Here is a 26,265-nt window from a genome sequence, read left to right as displayed (position 1 = left end):
TAAAAGTCTTACTGCAAAATACTGATCAATAAGAAATTGTCTAATTTGACAGGTAATTGCTGATTTCACTATGTTCTTGGGATGATGTGGGAGCATTTGCTACTGGAGACGTAGGGCATTAAAGGGGATCATTGTGTATAAAAATTCTTATGCTCTAATATTAATTCAATTTTTTAATCGTTTCATTTTAGAATAGATGCAGAAAGGTCACAAATTTTCGACACAGCAGAAGTATGTTTTTGAAAAATATTTTCTGAATTCCAATATTATATATTGATCTGATAGTAGGGATTTGGTTTAGTTTTCCTGAGTTTCAATCCAAGTGCTGATTTGATTACACATACAGAAAATCATTACCAGTATATCTTCATTAAATCTAAACAAGGGAAATGGTGAAAATATTTTCCTTACTGGTTTTCCATTCGGTGGTAGTTTCTAAATTGCGGTGGTGTACTCTAAACAATGCCCTGCATGTGATAAAAATGCGTTCTGGAAAATCTCTTTCCAAATTTGCAGAGGATTTAAGCATTTTTTCTGCAATCAATAGAGTATTTGTCTGTCCACCCTTCTATCTGTTTTATTGTAATAACATAAAAATATGTTCTGACCTTATATCTCTTAGATTTTCAAATAACAATGTGTGAAATTTCTTTCCCCTTACTTTATGATCCACAAATCACTGGTTATGTTGATTCTTACGGGCTTGTTTAAGTTGACAGAGAAATGTAGTTTTATCCAGTTGTCATCCATGCGTGTTTCTCTCTTCCCTTTGCTTGAAAATCCATGTTGATTATGTCCAGCACTGCTCAGGGCAGGCCGCACTGACTCTCCTCTGCTCTCTCCGCAGCTGCGTGCACTGCAATGTTGTGTACTCCGACGTGGCGGCACTCAAGTCTCATATTCAAGGTTGTCACTGTGAAGTCTTTTACAAGTGTCCTATCTGTCCCATGGCGTTTAAATCTGCTCCCAGCACACACTCCCACGCCTACACGCAACACCCGGGTATCAAGATAGGCGAACCAAAGTAAGCAAAATTCATCTTCTACTGCGCTTGCCTGCATTTGAATGGCCTGTGAAATTGCATTCTGTCCTGTGCTTGCAGGACACCTCTGACCTGCACCAATTTGTCAGCCTGCTGGAAATGTAGGATTTGTGTAGTGCTTTCATGACTTTTCAGCTGGTTATTCATTGGGCAAAGGTGACATTTCTCTGAATGCACTAGCAGGTCTTTAAGCACTGCACGCTACAAGAGAGTGATTGCAAGATGTAATTACACAAATTATTTGGACAGGTGGCCAGAGTGTTGCTCGTTCTGATGTTTTAATCTGCTTAGCTCATCTGCATTTTTACTGTGAATTAAAATAATGTGATTCCAAAAAGAGCTGCTAATTCTAATCAGTGCTTATGTGGTGAGTTTCATAATGTGGTCGAGAAGCTGAGAAAAAGTGATTTTTTGTGTTTATATAAGCTTTTTTTCCAATAGGTAATCTCTTTCTGGCTTAAAGCAGAAGTGGTTTTGTTCTGTACTTAGGAAAGTTGCCCATAAAAATGGTGGTTTGCTGAAGGTGGTGACACAGGGTACAAGTAGGACTTGGCTTCAGGGTCTTTTTTTAAAGCTGTTGGGCACTGCGGGGCTCTGCTGAAGGCAGCAGGTGCTGCAGAGTCTGTGTGTGCAGACTCCTCCGGCCCTTGGGTGTGAACCTCTCTGAGCACCCCTTCTCCTCCATCTGCCTCTTCCTCACTGCTAGAGTGCCCTGTTGAGAGCAAACAGGGATTGAGCTGCTTGTTTTCTCTGGGGCATGCACAGAGCACCAGCACGGTAACAACCTGCAGGCTCAAGAACATGGAATGTGTCATGTGATGTAATAACCAGCATTCCTGAGAGTTCAGTTTCTCACTGTTTCTTCTAATATACTAACAGCAGATTTTTTTTTCTTTGTTTACACTTCCAGCAAAGCAAAATGGTAACAAAGTTGCCATGTGTAATACCAAATGGAAGTAACTTCTGCTGTGTGGGAAATGATACATGTTTTAATTCAGGATAGTGTCATCAGTCAGGAGCTGTGAGATACCAGCATTTAAAACTTCTTTCAAGTTCCCATAGTTCTCATTAGAGAAATCTAAAAGATTAAGATCACTGTTTGTATAAGATGCTACACATACGAAAAGTGAACTGTGCTCCGATCTGCCAAATTGTTTCTGATCAGGTTAATGAATTAAGTATTTTGCATTATTTTTTTCCATACAGATGCACTTATAATTGCATTACTTGATGAATTTACTTTGATTATTAAAAAGTGAAATGAAATTTTATTATGTGTCCATAGTTGAGCACTCCTCTTAAGAAGTGGTGTTTCCTTTAAATTTGCCAGTTTTAATTACAGTGCATGTGGAGTGACTGGTGGGATTTTTCCAGCCCTTGCAGTGTTCAGAGTTCTTGGCTTGCCTAGTTCTGAGCAGAGCTGACAGGTTGTATTTGAGGCAATACATTCCCATTTGGGTTATCTGTGCTGCATCATGGAGCACCCAGGCTGCACGACTGGCACCCACTGCAAGCCTGCCAGCCTCATTCCTGAGCCCAGGGGTGTGGCACAGTCCAAGGACTCTGGCCATGGCTTCAGCAGTGCCCCTTGGCTTCTGAGGGACTCCGTAGTAGGTCACACTCCTCTGTTTACAGGAACTGGGCTCCTGGGGAATCTGGCTGCCTGCCCCTAGCATTTACTTGGAACTGTGTGATTTACAATTACATTACAAACAGTTGCTGCAGAACAGATGCACTAAATAATTTGGTGTATGAAAAATGATTTTTATATGCAGGGATTCTCAGTGGGATGAAATAAGATTATTTTAATATAGGGAAATGGATGGCTGTCTTGTCTTTCAACTCTGGGAAGCTCTATCCTCTAACATACTCAAAGCTCTGGTTTCCCAGAAAACCACAGAGGTGATCTTTTTTCAGTAAGCAGTGTCTAAGAATGGCACTAAGATATTTTTCATGGCTGATCTCTTTTTGAGTGCTGGAGAAATTCTTTTTATCAAGCCAAATTATGGATATTTATGGTAATCTTGGTAAAAAAGTGTATTATCCCACAAGTTCCTTTTTTTAAAGAAAAAATTTGGGAAGGAGGAATACTATCCTCTGGTGCAGAAGCTTTCCAAATGCTAAATGTCTTTTATGTGACTGAAAGTATTTTCCTGTGAGATAACACATGTATTTATTCCAAGATAGTACATGAATTTGCTAAACAGATTTTTAGGAAGTGAAAAGGCCATGTGCCTGCTTTGGTGTGTACTGTGGGGCAGGAGCAGTGCTGAGTAACCAGCCTGGGAGTGGGATGGGATGGGATGGGATGGGATGGGATGGGATGGGATGGGATGGGATGGGATGGGATGGGATGAACTGCCAGACTTATTCCAGCATCCCTGTAAATGACATCCTGTGGAAGCACAACTGCCTTTAAGCTTTGAACAGCATTTTAGGCAGTTGCATGTTAAACACTGACTACTTCAATTAAAAAAAAACAAACAAAAAACGAATCCAGCGTACATGGTTGCATATATATTGTTAAGGATTGAAAGTCATGTTTTTGCTGTGTCTGAAGGAAATACTCCAGGTGTGTATAGTCATAATTCATACTGTGATGTGTGTTGGTATGAATTTAAGTGAGTACAGTCTTTGCCCAGAGACTTGTCTGAAATTCAGATCTTTACCAGATAGTTCTGCTTCTGTGAAGGCAGGGTAAAGTACTTTAGCTGCCACAGAAAATACAGAGATTCAGCTCGTGGTGTTTTTAGAGAGTTACAGTTTTTATATGCGATAAATTCAGAAAGAAGTTCTACAAATCTCCAGATCTGCAGTGAAGGGTTCACCACAGAAAGCAGGACAATATTACATTGATCATCAGAGGATGCTGTGTAAATAATAAAATAATACATTTATCTTAGCATGTGTGAGAAACTGGGACCCCTTGATAGCACAAAGTCTTTCCCAGTTAATATGAAGAAGTGTATTGTTTTTCATTTGGAGTTACAGGACAGCTTGGACATGGAAGCAATGCCCATGTTCTTGTCATCTCAAAACACAGTGCAGAGTGATCCCTAGAGCTCTGGAACAATGTACTATCAATGATAATTACTTAGAGGGATACAGAAATGAGTGGGAACATTTATGTGCCTAATGAGAAGATTTAGGTAGGAGGGTTTGAGGGTTGTTTTTTTGTAAGTGGAAGTTACTCTTAAAGATGGGAAGTGCCTGTTGATGTACTGACCACCTGTGGTTGAGTTTCTTTTATTTTAGCTAAACTTTCTCTGCAACACTACAGATTACATGGCTTAGATTTCTCTCATGAGTTATCTCATGATCTGTGGTTAGAAAACTGCTGTAAGAACAGGAGCATGGGGGACCTATGTTCAAAAGCCACGTGTGTTCCAAGAAAGGAAGCATTTGGTGCTGTCTCTACATTTCTGTGACAGATTCATCAAGGCTTGGAATGGCAGATCAGGGAAATCCCGTCCTGCGCTGTTGGAGCTTCAGGGCATTAACGGAGTCTAGGTTTGGCATTCAGGAGCATCAAAGCCATGAACACTGCCAAAAATGTATATATCTTGAAGTATGTTACTAACTACGATTGAATGAATCACTCCCTTACAATATACTGCATATACAATATACTGGTTTGTAACCTGGAGCAGGGATATTATCCTTTAGCTACAATGTGAGTTCAGAAACTGAAGGTGTTAAACTGTCAGAGTATCCTGAGCAGATATTGTTGTTGTGTCTGTAACTGGCACACGCTGTTGTTTTCTGGCTTCTTGTTTGCACTTTTAAATTTTTTTTTCTATTTTTCTGTTGCTTCTACTGCTCCCATATTTTGAAATTGGAGCATGTGTTGAATTAGTTTAACTTTTTTCAGGCAGTGTGAAAAGATTGCTTAAACATGTCAGATCTTATCTGTGATGAGAAAAAAAGTTAACGTCATGATTCTTGCAAATAGATCATCAACATGACTGACACTGTTTATTGTGCTTCTGTTTTTAGAATAATATATAAATGCTCTATGTGTGACACTGTGTTTACTCTACAACCTTTGCTCTATCGCCACTTTGATCAGCACATTGAAAACCAGAAGGTGTCTGTTTTCAAGTGTCCAGACTGTTCTCTTCTATATGCACAGAAACAGCTTATGATGGATCATATCAAGGTGTGTAGGCATCTTCTCTTGTTTCCTTCACGATACCATTTGTCATGCAATACATGCTGTGAGAACGTGCTGTGAAAAGGCATGGAGTAACAAGACTGCTGAGACAGATGTTAATAGTTCTGAGGGGGTAATCTGTGAATGTTGTTATCAAATATTAAAATTTTATATTTTGTCTGCTCTTCAGCATATCTGTGATGACTCAGTCAGTTTTTCTGTAAGAATGTTGATTTTGGCATACTGGGAATATCTCAGCAAGTCCAATCCTAACAAATACTGAGTTTTATTTACAGTATTCTAAGTATTATTCCAATTGTTAGGAGCTGAGAATACTGAGTGCATCACAAAATCAAACCTTTGATGTTCAGAATTCACCAGGAAGCAGTATGTTGCTGGATGTAGAGGTTACCTGTGTTATATGAACTTGAACATGTGTGCTTTGAAAAAAACTCCAGTGGATTTCCTCATAAACACCCTTAAGAGCTAACGATTCACTGTGATCCTTGTAAGTCCTGGTTTGAAGGATCAGCAGCCCCCTGGCTATCATTTGTTGGCTGTGTGTTTGACACAGACTGTTACCTCATGTCATACAGACCAAAGCTAAGGTTTTCTGCCTTATTAATCCCTGGTGCCTGAACACAGAATGGGACTGTGGAGCTCACTGCGCTTCTCTGGCAGTGACACAATTTCTGAGTACTGTTTCTCTACCACAGAGTGGAAAACCAGACATCTTTTTGGCTGCTAAAACCATCATTTTGCATTTTAGTCCCAACGATGGCACTTGTTACCACAGAATTCTTTGAAGTAGTGTTGAAAATAAGATCACAAGTCTTGAAAAAAACAGGTGGTCTTAAAGCCAGTCTTCAACCTGAGGAGGAGATGAGGGTGAGGCTGAGCCAGGATGTTCAGAAATACAAGGACTGGATATTTTCTTTGTTTCTGAACTAGCAGCACTAGTTCTTGCATGTTTACTGCAAGATATTGTAGATGCTCCTCTCGTGCAGCAATGCAAAACTCTGATTTCTGTTTCCTTTCATCTACTCAGATGGTTGGGGTTTTTTTACTAAATAGGCAAATTCTGTGTATTGCAATGTAGTCTTGTTTCTGTAATTAGTTTTTCCTGACTCAGATGTTACTGGAAATGTATTGTTATATCTGTACACAAGTACTTCTGTAAGACCTGAAGACAACACTTTCAGGAGCTCAATCTGACTGCAGTTAGGGCCAGAAGCTATCTTTACAGAAATTGAGGTGCTTAGCATCTCACATTTCAAAGTTATGCTCAGTTACTTGGGCACTACTTAATTTCTTTGGCTTTAGTGTTCCATGACAGTATTTGAACTTTCAACCAGTGGGGTTTTAGCATGATTCACTATAAATGATTCAGACATTTTTAAGACTAAAATTAGAGGATTAATCAATACACGTGCAGTAGCAGTATTGCAGGTTTTGCATTTAGAATGTCTGTATAGCAGTAGGGACTGGAGCAAAGCAGTGTAAATTGGAATTCAGTTAAGCGGGACTGAAAAAAACAGTAACAGCTTATAGATAAAATCAGAAAAGGATTCAGGGAGAGGATAAAAGCACAAAAGGACTCAGAGAGAAAACGAGTGCCAGACAGAGGCAGAGCTCAGCTGCACAGAAAGTAATGGTTTGGTATGGCTAGACATAAACCATCAAGGCAGAGACAGACCTGGGTGAAAGTAGGACAGAAAGGGACAAAAGGAAGCTCAGGAGGAGATTATTTAAAGCTACAGAAAATAACCCAGAATAACTCCCGCAGATGCCAGTATTTCTTGATGGCAAAATGTATGTCTTATTTTCCTGTAATGACTCACTACAAGAAAATTTCCAGGAGCCAGTGACAGAAGATGGTGAAGGACTTGCCTGGCCTGGCCTGGAGGTATAATGCTCCCTGTTTGCCCAGCACTGGGACTCCATACTATGCTTTAATGCTCTTGGTGTAGTTTCAAATAAGAAATGAAATTTCAAGTATTGTATTTACAAGACATTTGGAAAGTTGAGCACTAACATTTTACATGCTGACAGGTTAGGCTGGAATGGAATCTCCAGGTCAGCTTCAGTTGCCTAAGAGTACAGGAACCTCATTTCCTGCTCCCCTGTGCAGTTGGATACTAAAGCCAGCCTCCTCCTTTACTACACAACTGCACTTCGTTCTTAGTTGTTGGTCCTGTGCACTTTGCTTTTTATTAACAGTTATGGGGGGTTAATTACTGGCTTTTCTGCTGTTTAAAAGCTGTTAAATCAAAGAACATGTTCTACTGATGAGGTTGATATTTGCTCTAGAGCCAGTGGTAGTCCCAAGAGCCAAAGTATTTACAAAAGAACTTGTAGCTGGAGTATCACATTGATACTCCTGTATTCCCAGAATCAAGAATGGATTGAATGGGTTTTACCTGAAGGAAAAATAATTCCATTTGGGCTGGTTAAATGTATCCTCCAAGAGGGTTACAGAAAGGGTCAGTAGGTGACAGGATCAGAACACCATCCCTTCAGACCAGCCTTCCAGACATGAGACCTCAATTGTGGGTCCCTGTTTAGCAGTGGATTAGCTCTGTGCTGCAGTCATCTCTGCTGGCCCACAACCCTCCTCATTGTTGCTGTGTCCACGTCCATGCATGGAACTCAGACACACAGCTGAAGCCCCCCAGCCCTTTCTGAACAAGTGACTTTGTTGGAAGGCTCAGGTGTCACACCAGTGCACTACACCAGTCTGGAAACGGGGAGTGGGGGACGGACGAGTTCTTCCCTTCTACTGACCACTGACTTAAAGTGCAGACAAAAGTCCCTGAGGAAAGCTTCCCACCCAGGAGCTTCAGGGGCTGGAGAACAGCTGCTCAGACCCATCTGACCTGCTGTGGGGCCCTGTCCGCTCCACACACTTTGCTCCACACTACCTAGCAAGGTAGCCCTAAATGAGTGTGCTCATAACCTGACTAGAGAGTAAGGCTGGCCTTAATCTCAGCCTCAACATAAAATGTTAATAAATTACATAGCCATGTGATGTTTCCAGACTTGCCTTATCTTATTTACCAATATGCTAAGTCAACATTTGGTCAGTAAAAACACCTTTCCTTCTTGGAAAACTCCAGTCTCATAGTCTGGAATGAGGATGTTCAACTAACATGTCAGGTAAGTAAAGCAAGAAATTAAACTTAACATAAAGTACTTCTTGACCCCTTTTTTCCTCCCTGCTAAACCACAACTTAAACTTAACCTCCAAAGTAAGTCTCTTATTTTTTTGTGAAAATACCTACATACAATGTCAGTTATTGTTAGGGCATGCTAGGTCTTGCCTTTACTTTATCCTGTTTCTTTATTAATGTGATCTGATGATAATAGTATGCCAAAGAAGTAACTGAAGGCTTTTGGTTGAGTACAGCTGTGTATGTCTGTGTCAATTTTGTACCTTTTTCTCTCTCTTTTATTATAGTCTATGCATGGAACTTTGAAAAGTGTTGAGGGGCCACCAAACCTGGGGATAAATCTGCCTCTCAGTACTAAGCCCACAACTCAAAACTCAGCCAGTCACAACAAGGAAGACACAAAATCTGTCAATGGAACAGAAAAGTTGGAGAAGAAATCTCCTTCTCCCATAAAGAAAGCAGAACCTAAAAAAGTCACTAGTCCTGGCTGGACATGTTGGGAGTGTGACAGGCTCTTCACTCAGAGAGACGTTTACATCTCCCACATGAGGAAAGAACATGGAAAGGTAAAGGAATATATTCAGTACAAAAAGGTGAATTAAACCTGAAAGGTGAAGTATTTGTTTCTAAATACTTTTTCTAAATACTTTTCTAAATTTGTTTTTGAAAATAATTCCTTTAAGTCCCAGTATTATTATTCATTGTTCTTATATCTGTTTCATCTTTTTTGCTTTGTCTGCTTAGTTTATTTCAGTTTCTACATCATTCTACTGAGAAAATCATTTGTAGGCTTGTTCATTCAGTACCGAAATTTTTTCAAGATGGAAAGAGTGAGAGATATTGCTGTATTTCATCCAAGCCATCTGATCTGTTCCAGGTTCTTATTTCTTCTTTGTGCCTTCTCAGTTCCCTCTCTTTACGGTGCTGTGGTGAATGTGGCAGTGCTGGAGTAACAGTTGGATTCAGTCTTAAAGATCTTTTCCAGCTCAAACAATTTGATTCTGTTCTGTTCTGAAGCTCAGTGCCTGTTAGCCTCAGGGAGTGGAGACTCACTCATGTTTTACTCATCCAGTGAGTGCCAACTGGTGTTTCATTTAAAGGCAGACACATTCCACAGTTGAACTGTTGCTCTAATCTGACACTTAAGAGTTCAGCTGAGTTAACAAGTTGAATTTTATATTTAAAGCACCTGAATTTGAGCTATCTTACTTAAAATGGATTGAAAGTGAAACGTGGCAATGTTGCATCCTCATGTCAGCAGAGAGACTGTTTGATGTTCTTCCTGTGTTCAGTAGCATTTCAGTTAAAAGACATTTAAAAGACTGGCAGGCAGGAAGGCAACAGTGACCCTGCCTAGCTGTGGCAGGCTCCAGCCCCTTGCTGACATGTGGCAGCCACTGGCCAAGCCAGTCTTCACCTTTGCTGTGTGCTGGTGGCAGTGCTCTGACTCTTTCCTCAGCTGGGAACCAGGGAGCTAAACTGATGTACTGTGCTGCACTGCAGCAAAAGAGCAGGACTGGGAGGGATAATAGGCTGGTTTTGCCTGAGTGGAGGAGAACCACTCTAACTGAAAATCCGTAGTTATCAGGATTCTAATGTGCTGTAATAAATGATTGCACATTTCCAGAGGTTTCTATTACAGTTATTATCTCTAAAGCTGTTCTGCAAATTATTTTATTCTGTTTATAAACGTTTTATAGAAAAGCTGAAAATGCTGGACTACTGAGTATCATCTTCAATTTTCTTAGGACAACTTCAAGCAAATAGCACCCCAGCATCACTGCCTCCAGTAACTCCCACCCCATTCCTTCAGCTTCCTGCTGCCCGAATATTAACTCAGCAGAGCTTTTACTGGCAATCAGAAATGCATTTAAGATCAAATGCACTGTACATTTATCCAGTTCTTAAAAACAAAGCAGCACAACCTCCCAATGAAACTGTCAGTTTAAGTGAACTAGAGAGTGATATTCAGTCTGATTCCATCCACAGCAGAGTAGCCAAAGGCATGTAAAAGAAGGTTAGTAACATATCAAGAAAGCTTTTTAAATATTAGCTTTAAATCTGTGTCTTTCTGTCTCTGATATTTATGTGCAATGTTACCTCAATATTACCTTGAGGTAACATTGCACATAAATATCAGAGAGAGAACCTTATTATTAGCCCTTATTATGAAATATTAGATCATTGTTGCACTCAGATCCTGGCCTGAAGACCTCTTTCATTGCTTCCATTCAGGTGCTGGTTTTTATCCCCATTCAAGCAGTTCTTTGAATAACATGAGGCACACAGATACTAAAATGAACAGAAATACAATTCCATGTCTTTCAGAAATGGGGGATACAGACCAGGTGCTACATTCCTTCCCAACCTGACAAAATTTTTTGTAATTGTTAGCTGTCAAAAAGACTATGTTGAAAAACTAAGCTTTTACTATAGAGAGAATAGGAATGAGCATAAGATAATCAAGTATGTGATATGGATCTAATAAGTAGAGGAGCTAATTTACAGTCTTATTTTCTTAAGAATGATAGGTGTGGGTTAAATGCTCTGAAATGATCCTTTCGGAATGATTGTTAAAACTGTAATTAAGCAATTAATGTGCTATTCACAAAATCCATTGTCATGCAAGGTATATGAAAATACTAGTTTCAAACTTCTAATTTCTGCTTTTGCAGGACCAGAGTGAAAGAGCTGTAACCCCTAGCTGATCCCAGGCTGGATTAGGCAGAGGTATTCACAGGAGAGGTGTTGCTATGTATATCCCCTTTGGACAGATCCTTAAGGTTCCAGCCCTTACTGGGAACTGTCTATGCAGACAGACAGATTCACATTTTCTGATCCTCTCCTGAGGCTCCTGGATGAAGGGAGCAAGCTGTAGGGTAGGAAATTTTGTAGCCACCTTGGTGTGACTCTCTGCCTGATCTTAAAAGTGCTGCCACAAAAAAAAAAGTTACCAGCCCAGACAAGGGAGGGTTCTAACAAGCCTGTATAACTCCTGTGTGAAACTGGATCATGTGTGTCTGCCTTCCACCAGGCAGCCATCTGCTGAGCTCCTTGGACTTGTGTGCAGGTGTGTTTCTGTGAAAGGGCAGATGTTTTCTAAGTAGGAATTACCAACTCAGCTTAGTCACTGATCATCCTCTTCTGTCAAGACGAGATGCTGTACAATAGGTCATGCTGCACTTCATTACAGAACTAATTTTTCCGTTCTTTTTGGTTTGGCTGCCATTGCAGAAACTAGTGCATCCAAAATCCTGTTTGGGTCTCTATCTTGAGTCTCCCCAAGGAATTTAGAACAAGTGTGGGGTCACAGCTGGCTACCCCACATAGTGCCCCTAGGTCCTGCTGAGCATCATCCTCCTCCTGCTTTTCTGACCACGGGCTTGATGCTTCTGCTCAGTGCCACACAGCTACGGTGTGTGACTGCTCCAGCCCTTCTCAATTTCTTCCTTTACTTTTTCCTTCCACTTGACCAGCTGCAACATCAGCCCCACAGAATTCCCCAAACAGATGGCCATCAAGTTGGCATCAGATCATACCGCTCATTTTGTCATGACTTTCCTGAACCCTGTCAATGTCTGTGAGATTCAAGTTTGGTCCTTCTTCTGTGCTCTTCACCACTCTCTGTATGTGGCTGAGGAGCTCCTAGTCAGCAGCTGAGGACATGGTTTGGTGATGGGAAGGGAAAGCATCCCGCTGCCTTTATTGATCCAGAAATAGTCCTCTGATCTTCCGTGTTTCTTTGGTGTAAGAAGTTCTCTTCATCCACTGTCTGTGACACCAGTTTACAGCTGGAGACAGGTGTGTGGGTGTGTGTGTGTAGCTCATGGGGGCCACACTGACCCCCATGAGGGGGTCCAGCTCTGACTTGTACAGTGTTGTTGGAGAGGGGGTGTACATGAAGTACAGTACCAAAAATGGGTAAGTGAGGTTTCTTTCCTGTTTATCAGAAGGTTCAACACATGCACCACTTTTACTGAGCTTTTTTAATGAATGTTTTTCTCTTCTTTTTTTAAAAGCAAATGAAGAAACATCCTTGTCGGCAATGTGACAAATCTTTCAGTTCATCTCACAGTTTATGTCGGCACAATCGTATCAAGCACAAAGGCATTAGGAAGGTTTATACGTGCTCGTAAGTTCTGGTTTTATTTATTTAGAAATGGAATACAAAAACCATTGTTAGTTAAACATCTTTCCTTAACTGTGGAAAAGCCAGGGTCCCGTTCTTTCAGATGCCCCGGACAGGCCAAATCAATTACCTATCCTGCCTGCAGAAACATGTCAGGCTCCTGAGAGTGCAGTGTGTAAAGTCTACAATCTGAAATTGGCTGAGCTGAGAGTTCACAGTTCCACTTTGGGGAACCTGGTTTTCAGGAGACTCTCAAATACACAACCACTCTTCCAGTCTACAAAGGGCATTTGTTAAGCATGACACTTGAATGTTTGTGTGTGTGTGTGTGCGTATCTGCAGGCACTGCCCAGATTCGAGACGTACTTTTACCAAGAGGTTGATGTTGGAAAAACATATTCAGCTGATGCATGGCATTAAAGACCCTGATGTGAAAGAAATGACTGAATCTACCAATATGGAAGAAAGGGAAGTAAAAGAAGACACAAAGGTAATCACTTAGAAGACTCATTCAATCACTGAGAATGATTTTTTTTTTGGGTATATATTCAGGATCTTTAAATAAATACAGGTACTTCGATGCCATAAATGTCTCATCTTCTGTGAAGTAGAGCCCCAAAAGGATGGTTTATCAGAGTTGTTTTAGAATTTGCCAAGGGAAAGGTTCTGACATTTGCAAGTCACAAATAGTTATGAAAAGAACTGCATATTTATGCTTACATGATACACCATTTCTGTCTCTTTGTTAGGTTCCTAGTCCAAAGCGTAAATTGGAAGAACCTGTAATGGAGTTCAGACCTCCACGAGGTGCAATCACTCAGCCATTAAAGAAGCTGAAGATAAATGTTTTTAAAGTTCACAAGTGTGCAGTTTGTGGCTTTACAACAGAAAATCTTCTCCAGTTTCATGAACATATTCCTCAGCATAAATCTGATGGCTCTTCATACCAATGCAGGGAATGTGGACTCTGCTACACATCTCATGTGTCCCTTTCCAGACACCTCTTCATTGTACATAAGCTGAAGGAGCCTCAGCCAGTATCAAAACAGAATGGGTCTGGGGAGGATAATCAGCAAGAAAACAAACCCAGCCATGAGGATGACTCTTCCAACAGTGTGGCATCAGACAGAAGATGCAAAGTGTGCGCAAAGACTTTTGAAACTGAAGCGGCCTTAAACACTCACATGAGAACACATGGCATGGCCTTCATCAAGTCCAAAAGAATGAGTTCAGCTGACAAGTGACCAGACTGTTTGGGATGCAGAAATCTCACTCCACATTGGAATACTAATGACATTTTTGCTACAGAAAGTTCAAGGTATAATAGTGTTAACAGTACTGTTCAGGCTGTTGCAATATATTCTGCATAAAAGTGTCCCCTTCACCTCATTGTCTATACCCTCAGAACCATTGAAGCAGTATTTGAGTTGAAAAATGTTTGTATATATTTAAACTAATAATTTTTATACTCTTTGGTTATGTGTTTGTATCAGTATCTAGTGGAAAAAATGGGTTTTTTTCCGGTTATTTTCTGTTCTTTTGTAGTAAGTTTCTTTAAAACAGAGTTCTGAATGCCGGGGCAGTTCCTTTGGTTCTCTTAAACTGGTTTTTGAATGCTTCTGAAAGAAAGTTTAGCTAATGGAAGATTAGCATCAGGAGGGAGGTGCTAGGAGGGGAGAGAGGAAGCAAGCTAAGGGGAGATTTTAAATTCTAAAGAACTTGGATCTCCAGATGTCAAAGGAAGCTTTTAAACTTTTTCTTACAAAATATATTACAACAAAAGACAAAAGTACCACTGCATGTGTAAAATAAAGTGCTGGTTTTTAGGTGGCAACACCAGAACAGGTGCAGACCCCCTGGAATGGTAAAGTACTTTTGAAGAGTATAAATGCACAACTCTGAGTATCATGAAGTGACATTTTTAGGTCACCAGGTGCTTATGATCAAAGCTCAAATTGTTACAAATGGGCTGGGCTGCTCTGGATTTAAGAAATAAGATGTAATTAGAGGAATAGGTTTATAATGATGATGTTTTTTGTAATGTAATTTATTAAACATATAGAAGTGAGTACACAGCATTATGTATTTTCCTTGCTGGTTATTGAAAGGAAATAGTTGACCCTTGCTGCAGGGGTTGGAATTTGCCAGCTCCACATGATCATGCCAAAAGTTCTGGTGCTCAGTGTCACACACAGCCACAACTGGGAAGGAGATAGCCCCAGCCAGGAGTAGGACTGGGGCTCGCAGCTTTAGCACAGGCCCTGCAGAGCTCGGCCAGACATTGCAAACTCCTGTCCAGCACCGCTAGTTTTGCTTGCACAAGTACAAAAAGGTACCATACTGTCCCTTTCAGATAGAGTTCTCTGTAAGAGTATATTTTTAGTTTGTTTTTGCATTTTATACCTTGTATGTAACCCTACAAAAAAAATTTTGTACTTTTTTTTAAAACTAATTGTGTATATATAGGTAGCTGCATGAGAAACAGTAGTAATTGTTGAGTTCCTTAAAAGTCTTGCTGCTGTCAGATGTTACTATACACTATGTCCATTATGACTGTATTAAACACATTTCATATGTAAATAAATGTGGAGCATTTTGCCCCAAAAGACTTGTGAGATTCTGTTATTTATCATTAAACTCTAATAGTTTTAAAATTTGAAGTGATTAAAAAAATATGGCTCCTCTCAGCCACCTCTGTAAAACTTAATCATTCTGGAAATTGTTTATCAGATACATTAGTTCTGCTCTCTCCGTCCTCATTCCTAATTTGGCTCCTGGGTAGATGCTTGTTAGCTCATTTCTATTACTGGCATATCAAGTGCTTGTGAGGTACTTCATCCTACAGCAAGCAGTGGGCACAGCATCACTGCCACCGCTGCCCTTCCCATTTAGTGGATACCTCTGAACACTTGTTTGTTGATGTGCACTGTCAACTGTACAACAAATCAGTTATCACTATGCAGAATGGTGTTTTGTATACAGTGAACAGATAATAAAAGTTCAATTTTCACAGCTATTACTATTACTTTCCTTTATTTTCCCTTCTCACTGTCTTACGTTTGCAAGTAACCTGATGATGCAAATGGCATCATGGTGCCAGGCTGTCACGCTGCCACTCGTGTCCCCAGAGGAGCTCCTGCACAGCCAGGGAGTGCAGCCCAGCTGCTTGGCAGTGGGCTCTCTTCAGGTCTAACTGGCAGAACAATTTAACTGTCCTGCCAGGAATCTCTTGAAAGGTTTAAGGGATAGAGGGTCTTGAACTGCCCCATAAGTTTCAGCCACATTTCTGTGTCAGAGCTGACTTATGTCCATAACAGGAGGACAATGTCCTGAGAAGCAGGAGGTGAACAGAAGGTTTTAAAGCAATGTGAGATATGGTGAAAAGGCACAAATATCAGTAGGCATGCCTAAAGGAATTATTTCCTCTTGTAAACTATAGAAAAAATGTTTAAACTTAATTTTGTCCAAGACCTGACATTTGAGTTGTTTGCTTTTAATTAACAATGTGACACTAACAGTCAGTGATGACATAAATACTCCTCTTTTTTACCCCTTTCCTGTGAGGATTGAGTAATGGATTAAACCTCATAAAATCTCTCTGAGAGTTAGGAAAGAGATTGTGTAGACTCCACCATTTTGCAGCCAATCTTGTGGTTGGAAACAAAGGTGCTTAACAGTGCAACCTCAAATTGCAACAGAAACTAAGGCTATATATCTCCTCCTGTTGTGTGCCTTCCCATTCTATCCCTTCTGCTCTTCAAGGAGGCAGGGAGTGCACCAAGACCTCTGCCCAAATATCCAGCTGCAAACTGCCCAACCAGGACTGCACCAACACTCAGGTCCACCTGCCAACACAGCTGCAATAAACCTGTTTTTTCACCTGCTAATATTGTTTAACACCTCACCTCAGGGCATGTGGGCAGTGACTACCATGTGCATCTGCCTCCCTTGTCCCTGGGGTGCCTAGGCATGACACAGAGGTGCTGTGTCCCACCCTGCATGGTGCCCCCAGATACATCCCTCGGGAGCTGTTGAGCCTTGGCCTGCTTGCCTGGAGGTACAACCAGAGCTAAATCTGACCAGTCACAATCCCTGTATTTCTCTACACTTGTCTGGTTTTTGTATTTCTGAAGGGCACTTACAGATGCACAACTTGACCTGCCAAAGGCCCAAATGTTCTCAGTTCTTAACCTCTGTCTACCTGTGGGGAATTCGGTTTGGCAAGCCTATTTACTTTTAAAAGGATTTTTATACAACTCCGACCTTTTCATTCTGTTAATATTACCTTTCTCAGTACACTTAGCATACACACATAGCTGCCAGGCCAATCACGGCACACAGAAGAACCTATTTTAGTTTAAAACCTTTCTCAAATATTAGGGCAGTTCAGTAGTCAATTATTTGTATTTGAATTTCAGATTATTACTCAAAGGTTATCCGCCCAGGCTCTGTGAAGGGTGACTAGGAACAGTGGGGAATGGACTGACATGAGAAATAAGTACAGAACTGGTCACCCATGGAAGGCACAAGCGTTCCTGACCTACATCCCCGGGCTCTCTGTACAAAGTAGATTCTGCAGCCAGGAGCGGATGTGGACGCAGACGCACGAAAGAAGGAGCCACTTCCCAGATCATCTCTGGGCACTTCCTCACTTCGAAAAAAAAAATTTTGATTTGCTCCTCAACAGTGACTGTACAAAACCTGGTTTTGATGTTATTTCTTTCCTAGTTGGCAAAAAAGAGTTTTCCTCATTGAGAACCAAATGGGCCACTTGAGGGCATTGCAGTGAGGCACTGCACTGGGAATGACCCAGATTCACCTGGAAAATTAACTGGAGGCACTACAGCTCTCTTCTCTGAGCCCCAGGATTCTATTTTGAAGGAAGAAATGTATTTAAAACAGTAATGTGACTATTAGCCAAATAAGCTGATCATAGTACCCTTCTCAGATATGTCCCCTTATCTGATTTGGCGAAAGGCTTTATGCAGTTCATTTATTTTCTGTTCTCAATTTGTGCTACTTTGTATTCATGGCTCTAATGTGATGGTGGGGATATGGATGCAGTGCATTACCAGCATTGCTCTCCCCGGGTCAGTCCAGCACTTGGCTAACAGTGCCATACCTCTGCGGGCCAGACCAATATTGCTGGTCAAGCACAACAACATTTCCTTATTTAGTGATTGTTTCTGATTTTTTTTCCCTGATCCATGGGAGAAGGGGAAGAAAAAGAGAACATGATTTGCTAAATTCAATTGAATGTTCAGATGGCTGGGTCACTCCCTCCCCCTACCCTTCCTCGCGAGCAAAAGAAATTATTTTCACAAATAAACTATTCCCTGGAACAAATCCACTCAGCTGAAATCCAATTAGCTCTACAGACACTGGGTCACAGAGCAGACTCAAAATGTTGACTCATACCCTTAGAAAGTAACACTGGGGTTGCAAACTGTGCCTGTGAGTGGGTCCTTGCCAGTTCCCAAGGCACATGACAAGACTCAGGACAGGAGTGACACAAGACAAAAGCCACACATGCTCCCAAGCAGTGGCCTCCAAAGTGGGGGTGTGCATGAAGCAAATAGTCTTTCTACTGTTACAAAGCTGCAATGAAACACAAGTATTAAAAGTATCCAGAAGAGGGGTGAGCTCTGTGCCCACGACCAGTCCCCTGGAAAACCAAGAGCTGTCACTCAATATTATACATACACATAGTACTAATTCCTGGCTGTGTGCAAAGGTCTGGCAAATCTGCCAGAATGTCAAGAGCTACATTTTCTGTGTACTAAAAAACTAGCATGATTTTCTAGCTGCAGAGCTCCAGAAGATCTATTGTACAAATATTGAAGTCAAACATCCAGCACAGGGAAAGATTTCAAAATACACGTAACCTTTAAAAATCGAAATCATGCAGATGGTAAAATAACAAAGCCACCAAGAGAGATGTGGGTGATTCCCAGCATCTCTGGAAAAGGAAGAAAAGCAACTTCCTGATATGTTTCTCTTACCACAAACAATGGAGGAGTCCCAAGTCTTTTCTGAGCTATCAAACACCAAGCACAATCAAACCAACAGGCAAAGGAACTGCAGTCTCAGAATTAAGTGTGGGTTTGTGCCTCGGACAAAAGAAAGACCCCTCTATGTGAACAAAAACAGCTTCAATCCTCCCAGATCTCAACACAAAGCTGCCTTTTCTAAATTCTCCATACACTAACTCTGCTCTGCTTCCTCCCTCTGCTTGTTACAGAGCTAGATTTTACCACCTCGATTTCCACTATTCATTCTCTCCATCAGGAATGACTGCAAGGAATTAACACCAAACTTTGTCATTTACGTTCTCTCAGCTGCTGCCATCTCCCTTTGCTGAGTGGCTTGTCTTTTGCCTCCAAAAATGATATCCCTGCTTCACAATGGGCAAGAACAATTTTCTGCCTGTTTGATGAATAAAGCACTACCCAAAAATAACATTCAGAGATTATTCTTCTATGACAGCCATTTGTCTTTGCTCTGTGAGTGGCAGCATTGCAACTATAAATGGATGAAAATTCATCCATTTATATTCAGCCATTCCTTGTGTGACCAGGTAATAGAAAAGTCTAAAATATTTACTGTTAAGTGCAAATATATAATTAAATACAAAGCAAGGATTAAATCTATTGTACTTTAGGAGGAATCTGGGTGTGATACACAGTATCTTGGAACAAAAGCTGGTTTATTGTGTTTTTTTTTTTTCATATTGATGCAGATATGTTACCCAGCATTAATATAATTAATTAATAGCTAAAGTGGAATATACAGCTAAAAACACAAGAAATTACACAGATTTCCTTCCAATAGCAAAGCACATTTAACAAAGACGTTTTTGTTTGGGATTGCTATGAGTTAGTAGTGTGAACCCTAGTGTAAATTACTGGTATGTTCAACAAGGTTTTCAAACACTGAGGATTGTTAGTCTCCCTTATGTTGATTGTACAGCCTGTATCAATTTTGTCCCAATCACCATTTTCATCTCTGTTTTCTTGGGACTTTTTATAAAAATAAAGGCAAGCAGATTTGTACACAAAGGCAAAAAAACTCTATTAAAAAACAAAAAAAAAAAAAACTGTCCAGATAGTATGGTATGAAAAACCTACTCAGAGAATTACAGAAAACCTTTTGCTGGTCAAGAGTCAACACAACATTTCAGTGGGTAGATCCCACTTGTACAGAAGATATAACTGTGTTACACACCTTTTTAATTAAATTCTTAATTGCATAAAGAAAATTCAGAATCTTTTCACTACCTTTGAGTCTCCTCTTGTATATTTTCTTTCTCTGTTAGTAATTACTTCTGAATATTGCATCTGCTCAAAGGGGATAGTAGCAGATGCTTTTCTCTGAGTATGTAATGGATAGCAGAGAACTAACCTAAACTAGTTAGAGGAACTCCTGTGTAATAAGTAAAAGAATAATGGTGTCACTGTAAGAATAATTAGATGAAGTAAAGGATCTTATCTAGATCATGCCTACCTGGTGTCCTTGGAACTTTCTTTCCAATTTGCCATTTCTGTTCATTCCTGAGAGCATCACACCTTCCCCTGTGGTCTAATGTCAGTTCTGCCTCTCTTAGTCAGTCTTAGTCTGTTTCATGCAACTGTTTACAAGCATTAAACTCTTGATGTATTTCTAGCAAATTACAAAAACACTGCTGTCAGATGGTTTGTTTCCATTTATCTTAGTAGCATTTCCATGTGTTCTCTGCTCACCCATTCTCAGTCTTCAAGGACTAATTTTAAACTTGGTGAATGCCTAACTCGGTTTGGCCCATTTAATTCCCAAGAAATCAGGCTCTAGGCTGTATCTGTGTGGCTGCTTGCTGCTTCACTCATGCAACCGTTCAGTGACGAACTGGAAATGGGTGTCCCACTGCCAGGCACACTGAGCAGCCCCGGCCCATCGCTGTGGGCCGCCAGGCCTGCGGAGGGCACCGAGGGGCTGCAGCTTTTCTGGGCCTCTGTGCTCGTCTCGGATGGGGCTCGTGTCCCTGAACAAACGCTGAGGTGCTGCTGCCATTAAATTATTCCGCTCACAGCTGCTGAGGAGGACACTGCGATGCTACCCGGTCCCTTCGCACCCCTCCGCCGCCACGGCACCTCACGGCCCTCACAGCTCCTCACGGACCCTCGGGGCTCCTCACGGCCCCTCACGGCTCTCACAGCCCCTCACGGCTCTCACAGCTCCTCACGGCTCTCACGGCAGCTCACGGCTCTCACGGACCCTCACGGCCCCTCACGGACCCTCACGGCCCCTCACGTCGCTCAGCACAGCGGCCCCTGGCGGACAGCGCCGTCCGCCCCTCACAGAGCGCGCGCGCCCCCCAGCGCGCCCCCCGCGCTCCCCTTCCCGCCAATGAGCTGCCCACACGCAGCGGCGGCTCCAGGATGCCCGCGGCAGTCGCCTGACCCAAGACTCTCCGCGGCCGGGCGAGCGGCGCAGCAGTCCCGACGCTTCTAGGGCGGGTGCGGCTCTTCCCGCCGAGCCGAGGGGTCTGAGCCTTCGCCGACGGTCCCACGGTATAGCCAGCTGCTCCGGCACCTCCAGGAGCGAGAAGCAAGGGGCCTCGTCCTCAGGACCTCTCGCCGCGGTGCGTCTGGGAGTTATGGTTCACCTGGCCGCAGAGTCTCCCGGTGTGTCAGCAGGGCGGAGAGGAAGAAAACTACAGCTCCCAGAGAGCAGCGCGGGTGCCGCTGTCATCGTTGGCGCCGCGCTGGGGGCGCGGGCCGTGCTGGCCCGGGAGCGGCGGGGGCCGCGGCGGGGCCGCCATGGATCTGTTCGGGGACCTGCGGCGCATGAACAAGCGGCAGGTACCGGGCTCTCTGCCCTCACCGGCAGCGGCGGATTGCAAACGCCAGCTTGCAGGGTCCTTCCCACCACTGTCCCCGTGTGCTGCCGAGAAAAGGAGCCCAGAATAATGAAGGAGTGTGATTAAAGCGCATCCGCTGCTGTGAGGGCCGGCGGAGCGGGAGCACTGGGGGCAGAAAGTCAAATCAGTGGTTTTCTAGATAAGAAATTTCAGTATGACAGTAGCAGGAAATGATCTTTTGTCGAGTCTCGTCTGCTCCAGCTCCTTTTTAAGAAAAGTCGCTCTCAGAAAGCCAGGCTCTGCTGGTAGGCCGGTGCGGTATTTCCGAGCTCGGCAGGGAGGCAGGGTCGTGTCACCGAAACAGCTCTGATCGTTTGCCAGGGCGCTTCCCCAGCTTTATAAGCCTTTATCAGAGTGTTTGCGTCTGTCACTGCCACACAGGAGCGAATTATCCCAAGACTAAGGCACACTGAGGATTCCAGCTTTATGCTGCAGTTCGGTGGATTCTGACGTGGCAACCTGTGCTACCAGACTTATGTTGGAGTAGGATTTTAACCTAGAATTTGAGGTGGACTTGAGTTAAAGTTCTGTGTTGTTCTTCTAAATACAATACAGGACCTTTAAAAACCGATTTTCTTGTTTCACACAGCTGTATTACCAAGTCTTAAATTTTGCTATGATTGTGTCTTCTGCCCTGATGATCTGGAAAGGGCTGATCGTGGTGACTGGCAGTGAGAGCCCCATTGTGGTGGTGCTCAGGTGAGTCAATGGAAAGGCTTTCTGCTTCAAGTCCAGGAATTGTTTTGCCTTTTGTCTGGTCCCCCTCCTCCTTGGATACAGTTGGAATTTGAAATGTCACCTATTTAAAGAAAGACTCAAACACTCGCTTTCTTCTAGCTGTGTTTGGGCTCCAACAAAAAAAGTCACACTGTCAGTAGCCATGGCCCAGTTCCCACTGAGGTTTGTAGGAGCAGTAGATGTGTGAGACCTTTTGAAATCCAAGTTCCTTCACTTAATGGGTAAACTCCTGCAGATTGCTTCCTGGGATTTGGGTTCTGTTAAAGGTCTGAGCAGTGTAACTGAATGGGTGAAGCTACAGATCTCAGTCAGAACTGTGGATTTATCTGTAAGAATTAAATGTTCTTTGATTTCATGGTGCTTCTTTCATTTATGCCAACAGACTCTCTTTCTTGTTTTTTGTAGTGGCAGCATGGAGCCAGCTTTTCACAGGGGAGACCTGCTGTTCCTAACAAATTTCCATGATGACCCAATCAGAGCTGGTGAAATAGTTGTTTTTAAAGTTGAAGGCAGAGACATTCCAATAGTTCACAGAGTTATCAAAGTACATGAAAAGTAATGCAATTTGGTGGTTTTTTGTTTGTAAAGCTCCTTTCCTTCCCCATGGCTTTCAGTGTCAATTTAATTGTGGTTTAGTGTGTGAGAAAGTCAAGTGAGCATCAGCAGTGAGAGCAAGCTCAGCTGTAGGATGTGATCCGCTTCTGTCCCCAGTTCTGTGTCACACTTTGTGAGGGTCTGAGACCTTTCCCTCAGCGGAGCTGCTCAGGCTTGGAGCAGGTGGAGCTGTGCCCAGGAGGAATCTTGGCAGCAGGAATGTGCGTGGGAGCAGAATCCACATCTGTGCTGTTGGTTGTGCAGTTGGGATTTTGGTTGTAAGATGTAAATTTTTGATGGAAGGTGGAGATCCAGAATCAGGGTGCAGCCTGACAGAGTGTGTGAACTTTGCTAACTGAAGTTTGCCAAATTTGATTCAGGATAAAAGAAGAGACTCTTGTTATTCTTGTGTCTCTTGGCCACGCTGCCCATGACAGTTCTTGCTGAAAGCAGCAGGGAGAGGGCTTGGTTTGGCCTTGATTGCAGATGCCTGCCCTGCCAAACAGTTCTTCCAAACCACAGTTCTGCTCCTAGTTCTGCACAGTGAAAAGCCAAGCTGGAGGTGGCAAGCAGTGATGTATTTGCTCCATGAACTGAAGGTGTTCATGTCTTGAGTAGCATCTGTTCTTCCATGCTTTTTTAAAATTTCCAAGAATTGCTTATTTAATTTTTTTTATTACCTAATTTGTTTTTATGAGAACTCCTCATTTCTTGATATTGGTACTTAAGCAAAATTCATTTGAAGACTGTAAACTTAAGAACTTTATTTGAATTTGTGTTCTGTGGAAGATGCTGATAAACACACAGGATTTGTTGAGGAAGTCTAGTGCCTGGATGGACAATGTCCCTTTCATGTCCATTGTGTAATTGCTTACATCAACTGACAATCTAGGAGTGTTGTAAAAAATGTTTCTTGCTTTTTATCTATCTGTTGATAGATAAAGTCAGTAAAGTCTGTAACGTTAATGATTTAATGGTGGTTGTTCAATAAGCAGGGCTGAAAGCAAACGTTGTTATCTAATCTTGTAGCACTTTTCATCCTCATTTGCTTTGTAGATGTTAATTGAGATTTTTAAATTAAGTGCTATTTAGTTTATCACCTCATTGCCTTCTAGAGGAAATGGGAACATCAAATTTCTGACTAAAGGGGATAATAATGAAGTTGATGATAGAGGCTTGTACAAAGAAGGTCAGAACTGGTTGGAGAAGAAAGATGTTGTTGGAAGAGCAAGAGGGTAAGTAAAGCAAAATGTACTTTGTAATTAAAGAGAAAAATTAGGTCTTAAATCGGTTCTGCTGTTGCTACAAACCAGATCTGATGTATTTTTCAATTTCTTAAATGGAATTGTAATTTAAAAGAAAACCTGGAAAAGTTCCTTCCTATAGTCCTCACACTGATGTGGAGTGTGGGGGGGAAAAAAAGGGCATTTAACAAATAGTTCACCTGAAAATGCAATATTAACCAGCTTCTCCTTGTAATTGCTGGGAATTTCTAGGAAATTGTTTTGGCATTCCACAGAAATTTTATGGAAGGTTTGAGCTTTTGACTTTGTCTCCTTCTCCTTCAGTTGAGCTGAAATCTCTTCAGATTTTCTCAGATAACTTTGATTAAGGAAAACTAATGAATTTTACTTCCTATTCAGATCCCCATTAGGTGTAGATTGTGGGATCACACTGAAATATTCCAGACTGAGTAACATTAAAATACTTCCATGTAATATTTAAGGGTCAATTTTACATTCACCTGTTTTGTCAATTACAGGTTTTTGCCCTATGTGGGAATGGTAACTATAATAATGAATGACTACCCAAAATTTAAGGTATGTATGCTGACATTGTGAATACTTGAGTTGCTAAAATAACAAGTACAGACAATAAGAACCTTGTCTCTAAGCATACATGTTAATAGATTTGTGCCTGTGGTTTGGTATCTAACGTAGGATGAGCTGGGTTTCCTTGCTGACTGTTGGGCAGTAGAATTTGTTGTTTGTAAGGAGTTGAAAACATATCATTTATTAGAATTTTGTTAGTTAAGCGTATGCAGTTGTGATGCCTGGTTATGATGAATTTGATCGCTTTAAAATCTTCCTGCAATTTTGTAGGGCCAGAGCTCTGTAATTGTGCAGAGTGTGATGTTTGAGAGGGCATCTTTTGAGCAGTTTGTGCTTTCAGAGCTCAGTGGAGAGGAATTGTAACGAGTCTGTGTTCTGTGTTTCCTTGCAGTATGCTCTGCTGGCAGTGATGGGAGCATATGTACTGCTCAAGCGGGAATCCTAAACTTGAGAGCAGGGGGAAACACCCAGGGGGAAACAACTAATATATTTCAGATGGTTTCATTTCTGTATACAGTTACAAAACTGTGCAAGCTTTTGTCTTGTCTGAATAAACGACTCCTAATGAGTGAAGCTGTTGGCTGCTGGCTAATTCCAAAATGATGTATTTAGCACCTTCTGCAGACTGCTCTCAGCTAGTCTGGCACTGACTGGGGGGACTGTCGTGCTGGAGCAGCCAAGGGCTCTCCTGCCATGCTGCAGTGGGTTTGACTGGCTGCTGCTGCATCTGATCCCACTTTTTCCCTCCTGTTGGTTTTGGGGGTTATTTTTCATCTGTCACTGCCCTCTTTTCTCCACGATACATACTGTTTTGGTCAGTGCTTGTAAGGACACAGAATCTCTGAACAGGCAGTAAGTTCTAGGAGTTTAGTCAGACTTATGCCTAAGTTGGCTGGTTGTGGCTGCCAAAAACAGCCAGGAAGGGGAGTTGCGCTCCAACTTGGTACTGAGCAGTGGGGACTCACAGCTTTTTCCTTGAATTTGAAATTTGCTCCTTCACGGGTGAGGAAAAAATGCAGATGGCCTGATTTTTAGAGGCCTGGTTTTTAGGGACTGTTTGTGTTGCTAGCGCTCGGGCTGTTGATGATCTGCCTTTTGTGTTCTAGCTCTTAAACTAACCCAACAAAAAGGTTTTCTGGGGCTGTAATAACACTTGTAAATTACTGAATGAATAGCACAGTAGTACACTTCAGAGATATTGCCAAGACGGGGAAACCAGAACTCTTATGCCAGTTTGGAGAATGTATTGTTCTCTCCTATCATATGACAACTGAATAGTGTTAAACATAAAATTGATTTTTCATTTAAAAACTTACCTGATAACTGTCTTTTATGAAATTTGGTATTTTTCTCTTATCTTCAAATGTCAGTGTTGCATTTTCAACAAAGCAGAACTTGTTTTCCTTGCTGGCTTTGTTTTTGTAGCTTTGATAAGGAACAGCATGATGCTTTTTTCCTCTGGAGTTCTGTTTCTTCTGTAATCCCTTACCTCTGCAAAAATACTCTATTATACAATAATGACACCTTTTCTATTGTAACAGCTCATGGTCAGCAGACAACTGCTGAATTTCTCCAAGTAATATTACTTCTTTTGTGTCCTACTAAGCGGTTTTCATGTCCAACTGTATTATAAAAGTTACTTATTTTGTGTCAAATTATATAGACATAAAATTGAGTATAATAAATGGCATGGCAGAATAATGTTGGGATC

General features: G+C 41.8%; 2 protein-coding genes across 9 annotated transcripts in view; both read left to right on the top strand.

Annotated features, from left to right (window-relative positions):
* ZNF532 (zinc finger protein 532) overlaps positions 1-15,100 on the top strand; it is a 33,075-nt gene extending 17,975 nt beyond the window's left edge. For all 7 annotated transcript variants that reach the window (XM_041472225.1, XM_041472227.1, XM_041472224.1 and 4 more), the window contains 6 exons: positions 848-1,024; positions 5,039-5,201; positions 8,653-8,931; positions 12,385-12,497; positions 12,837-12,984; positions 13,244-15,100. In XM_041472225.1, coding sequence (XP_041328159.1) covers positions 848-1,024; positions 5,039-5,201; positions 8,653-8,931; positions 12,385-12,497; positions 12,837-12,984; positions 13,244-13,738 — 1,375 coding nt within the window. In that variant the 3' untranslated portion in view covers positions 13,739-15,100. The remainder of the gene's footprint in view (positions 1-847; positions 1,025-5,038; positions 5,202-8,652; positions 8,932-12,384; positions 12,498-12,836; positions 12,985-13,243) is intronic.
* Positions 15,101-21,162: 6,062 nt separating this feature from the next.
* On the top strand, positions 21,163-26,244 carry SEC11C (SEC11 homolog C, signal peptidase complex subunit). Of its 2 annotated transcripts, XM_041472235.1 has the most exons (6): positions 21,163-21,331; positions 21,980-22,089; positions 22,534-22,683; positions 23,838-23,957; positions 24,485-24,542; positions 24,946-25,127. In XM_041472235.1, the coding sequence occupies exons 1-6, from the start codon at positions 21,290-21,292 to the stop codon at positions 24,997-24,999; spliced, it is 534 nt and encodes a 177-aa protein (XP_041328169.1). In that variant the 5' UTR covers positions 21,163-21,289; the 3' UTR covers positions 25,000-25,127. The 2 variants fall into 2 exon arrangements, with proteins under 2 accessions (XP_041328169.1, XP_041328168.1); XM_041472234.1 differs by lacking the exon at positions 22,534-22,683 and having other exon boundaries at positions 21,183-21,331; positions 24,946-26,244.
* Positions 26,245-26,265: the final 21 nt, after the last annotated feature.

Source organism: Pyrgilauda ruficollis, unplaced genomic scaffold (assembly GCF_017590135.1).
Source record: "Pyrgilauda ruficollis isolate IOZ18807 unplaced genomic scaffold, ASM1759013v1 scaffold286, whole genome shotgun sequence".
Taxonomy (NCBI): Eukaryota; Metazoa; Chordata; class Aves; order Passeriformes; family Passeridae; genus Pyrgilauda; species Pyrgilauda ruficollis.
The sequence above is the reverse complement of the archived record's forward strand: the minus strand, read 5'-3'. Positions and strand labels throughout refer to the sequence as shown.

Bases quoted from the DNA above. Each gene is read 5' to 3' on its own strand.
- SEC11C (XM_041472235.1), top strand. From the start codon at position 21,290: ATGGATCTGTTCGGGGACCTGCGGCGCATGAACAAGCGGCAG. The intron at 21,332-21,979 runs GTACCGGGCTCT...TGTTTCACACAG, and splicing joins GGCGCATGAACAAGCGGCAG to CTGTATTACCAAGTCTTAAA. The intron at 24,543-24,945 runs GTATGTATGCTG...GTTTCCTTGCAG, and splicing joins ATGACTACCCAAAATTTAAG to TATGCTCTGCTGGCAGTGAT.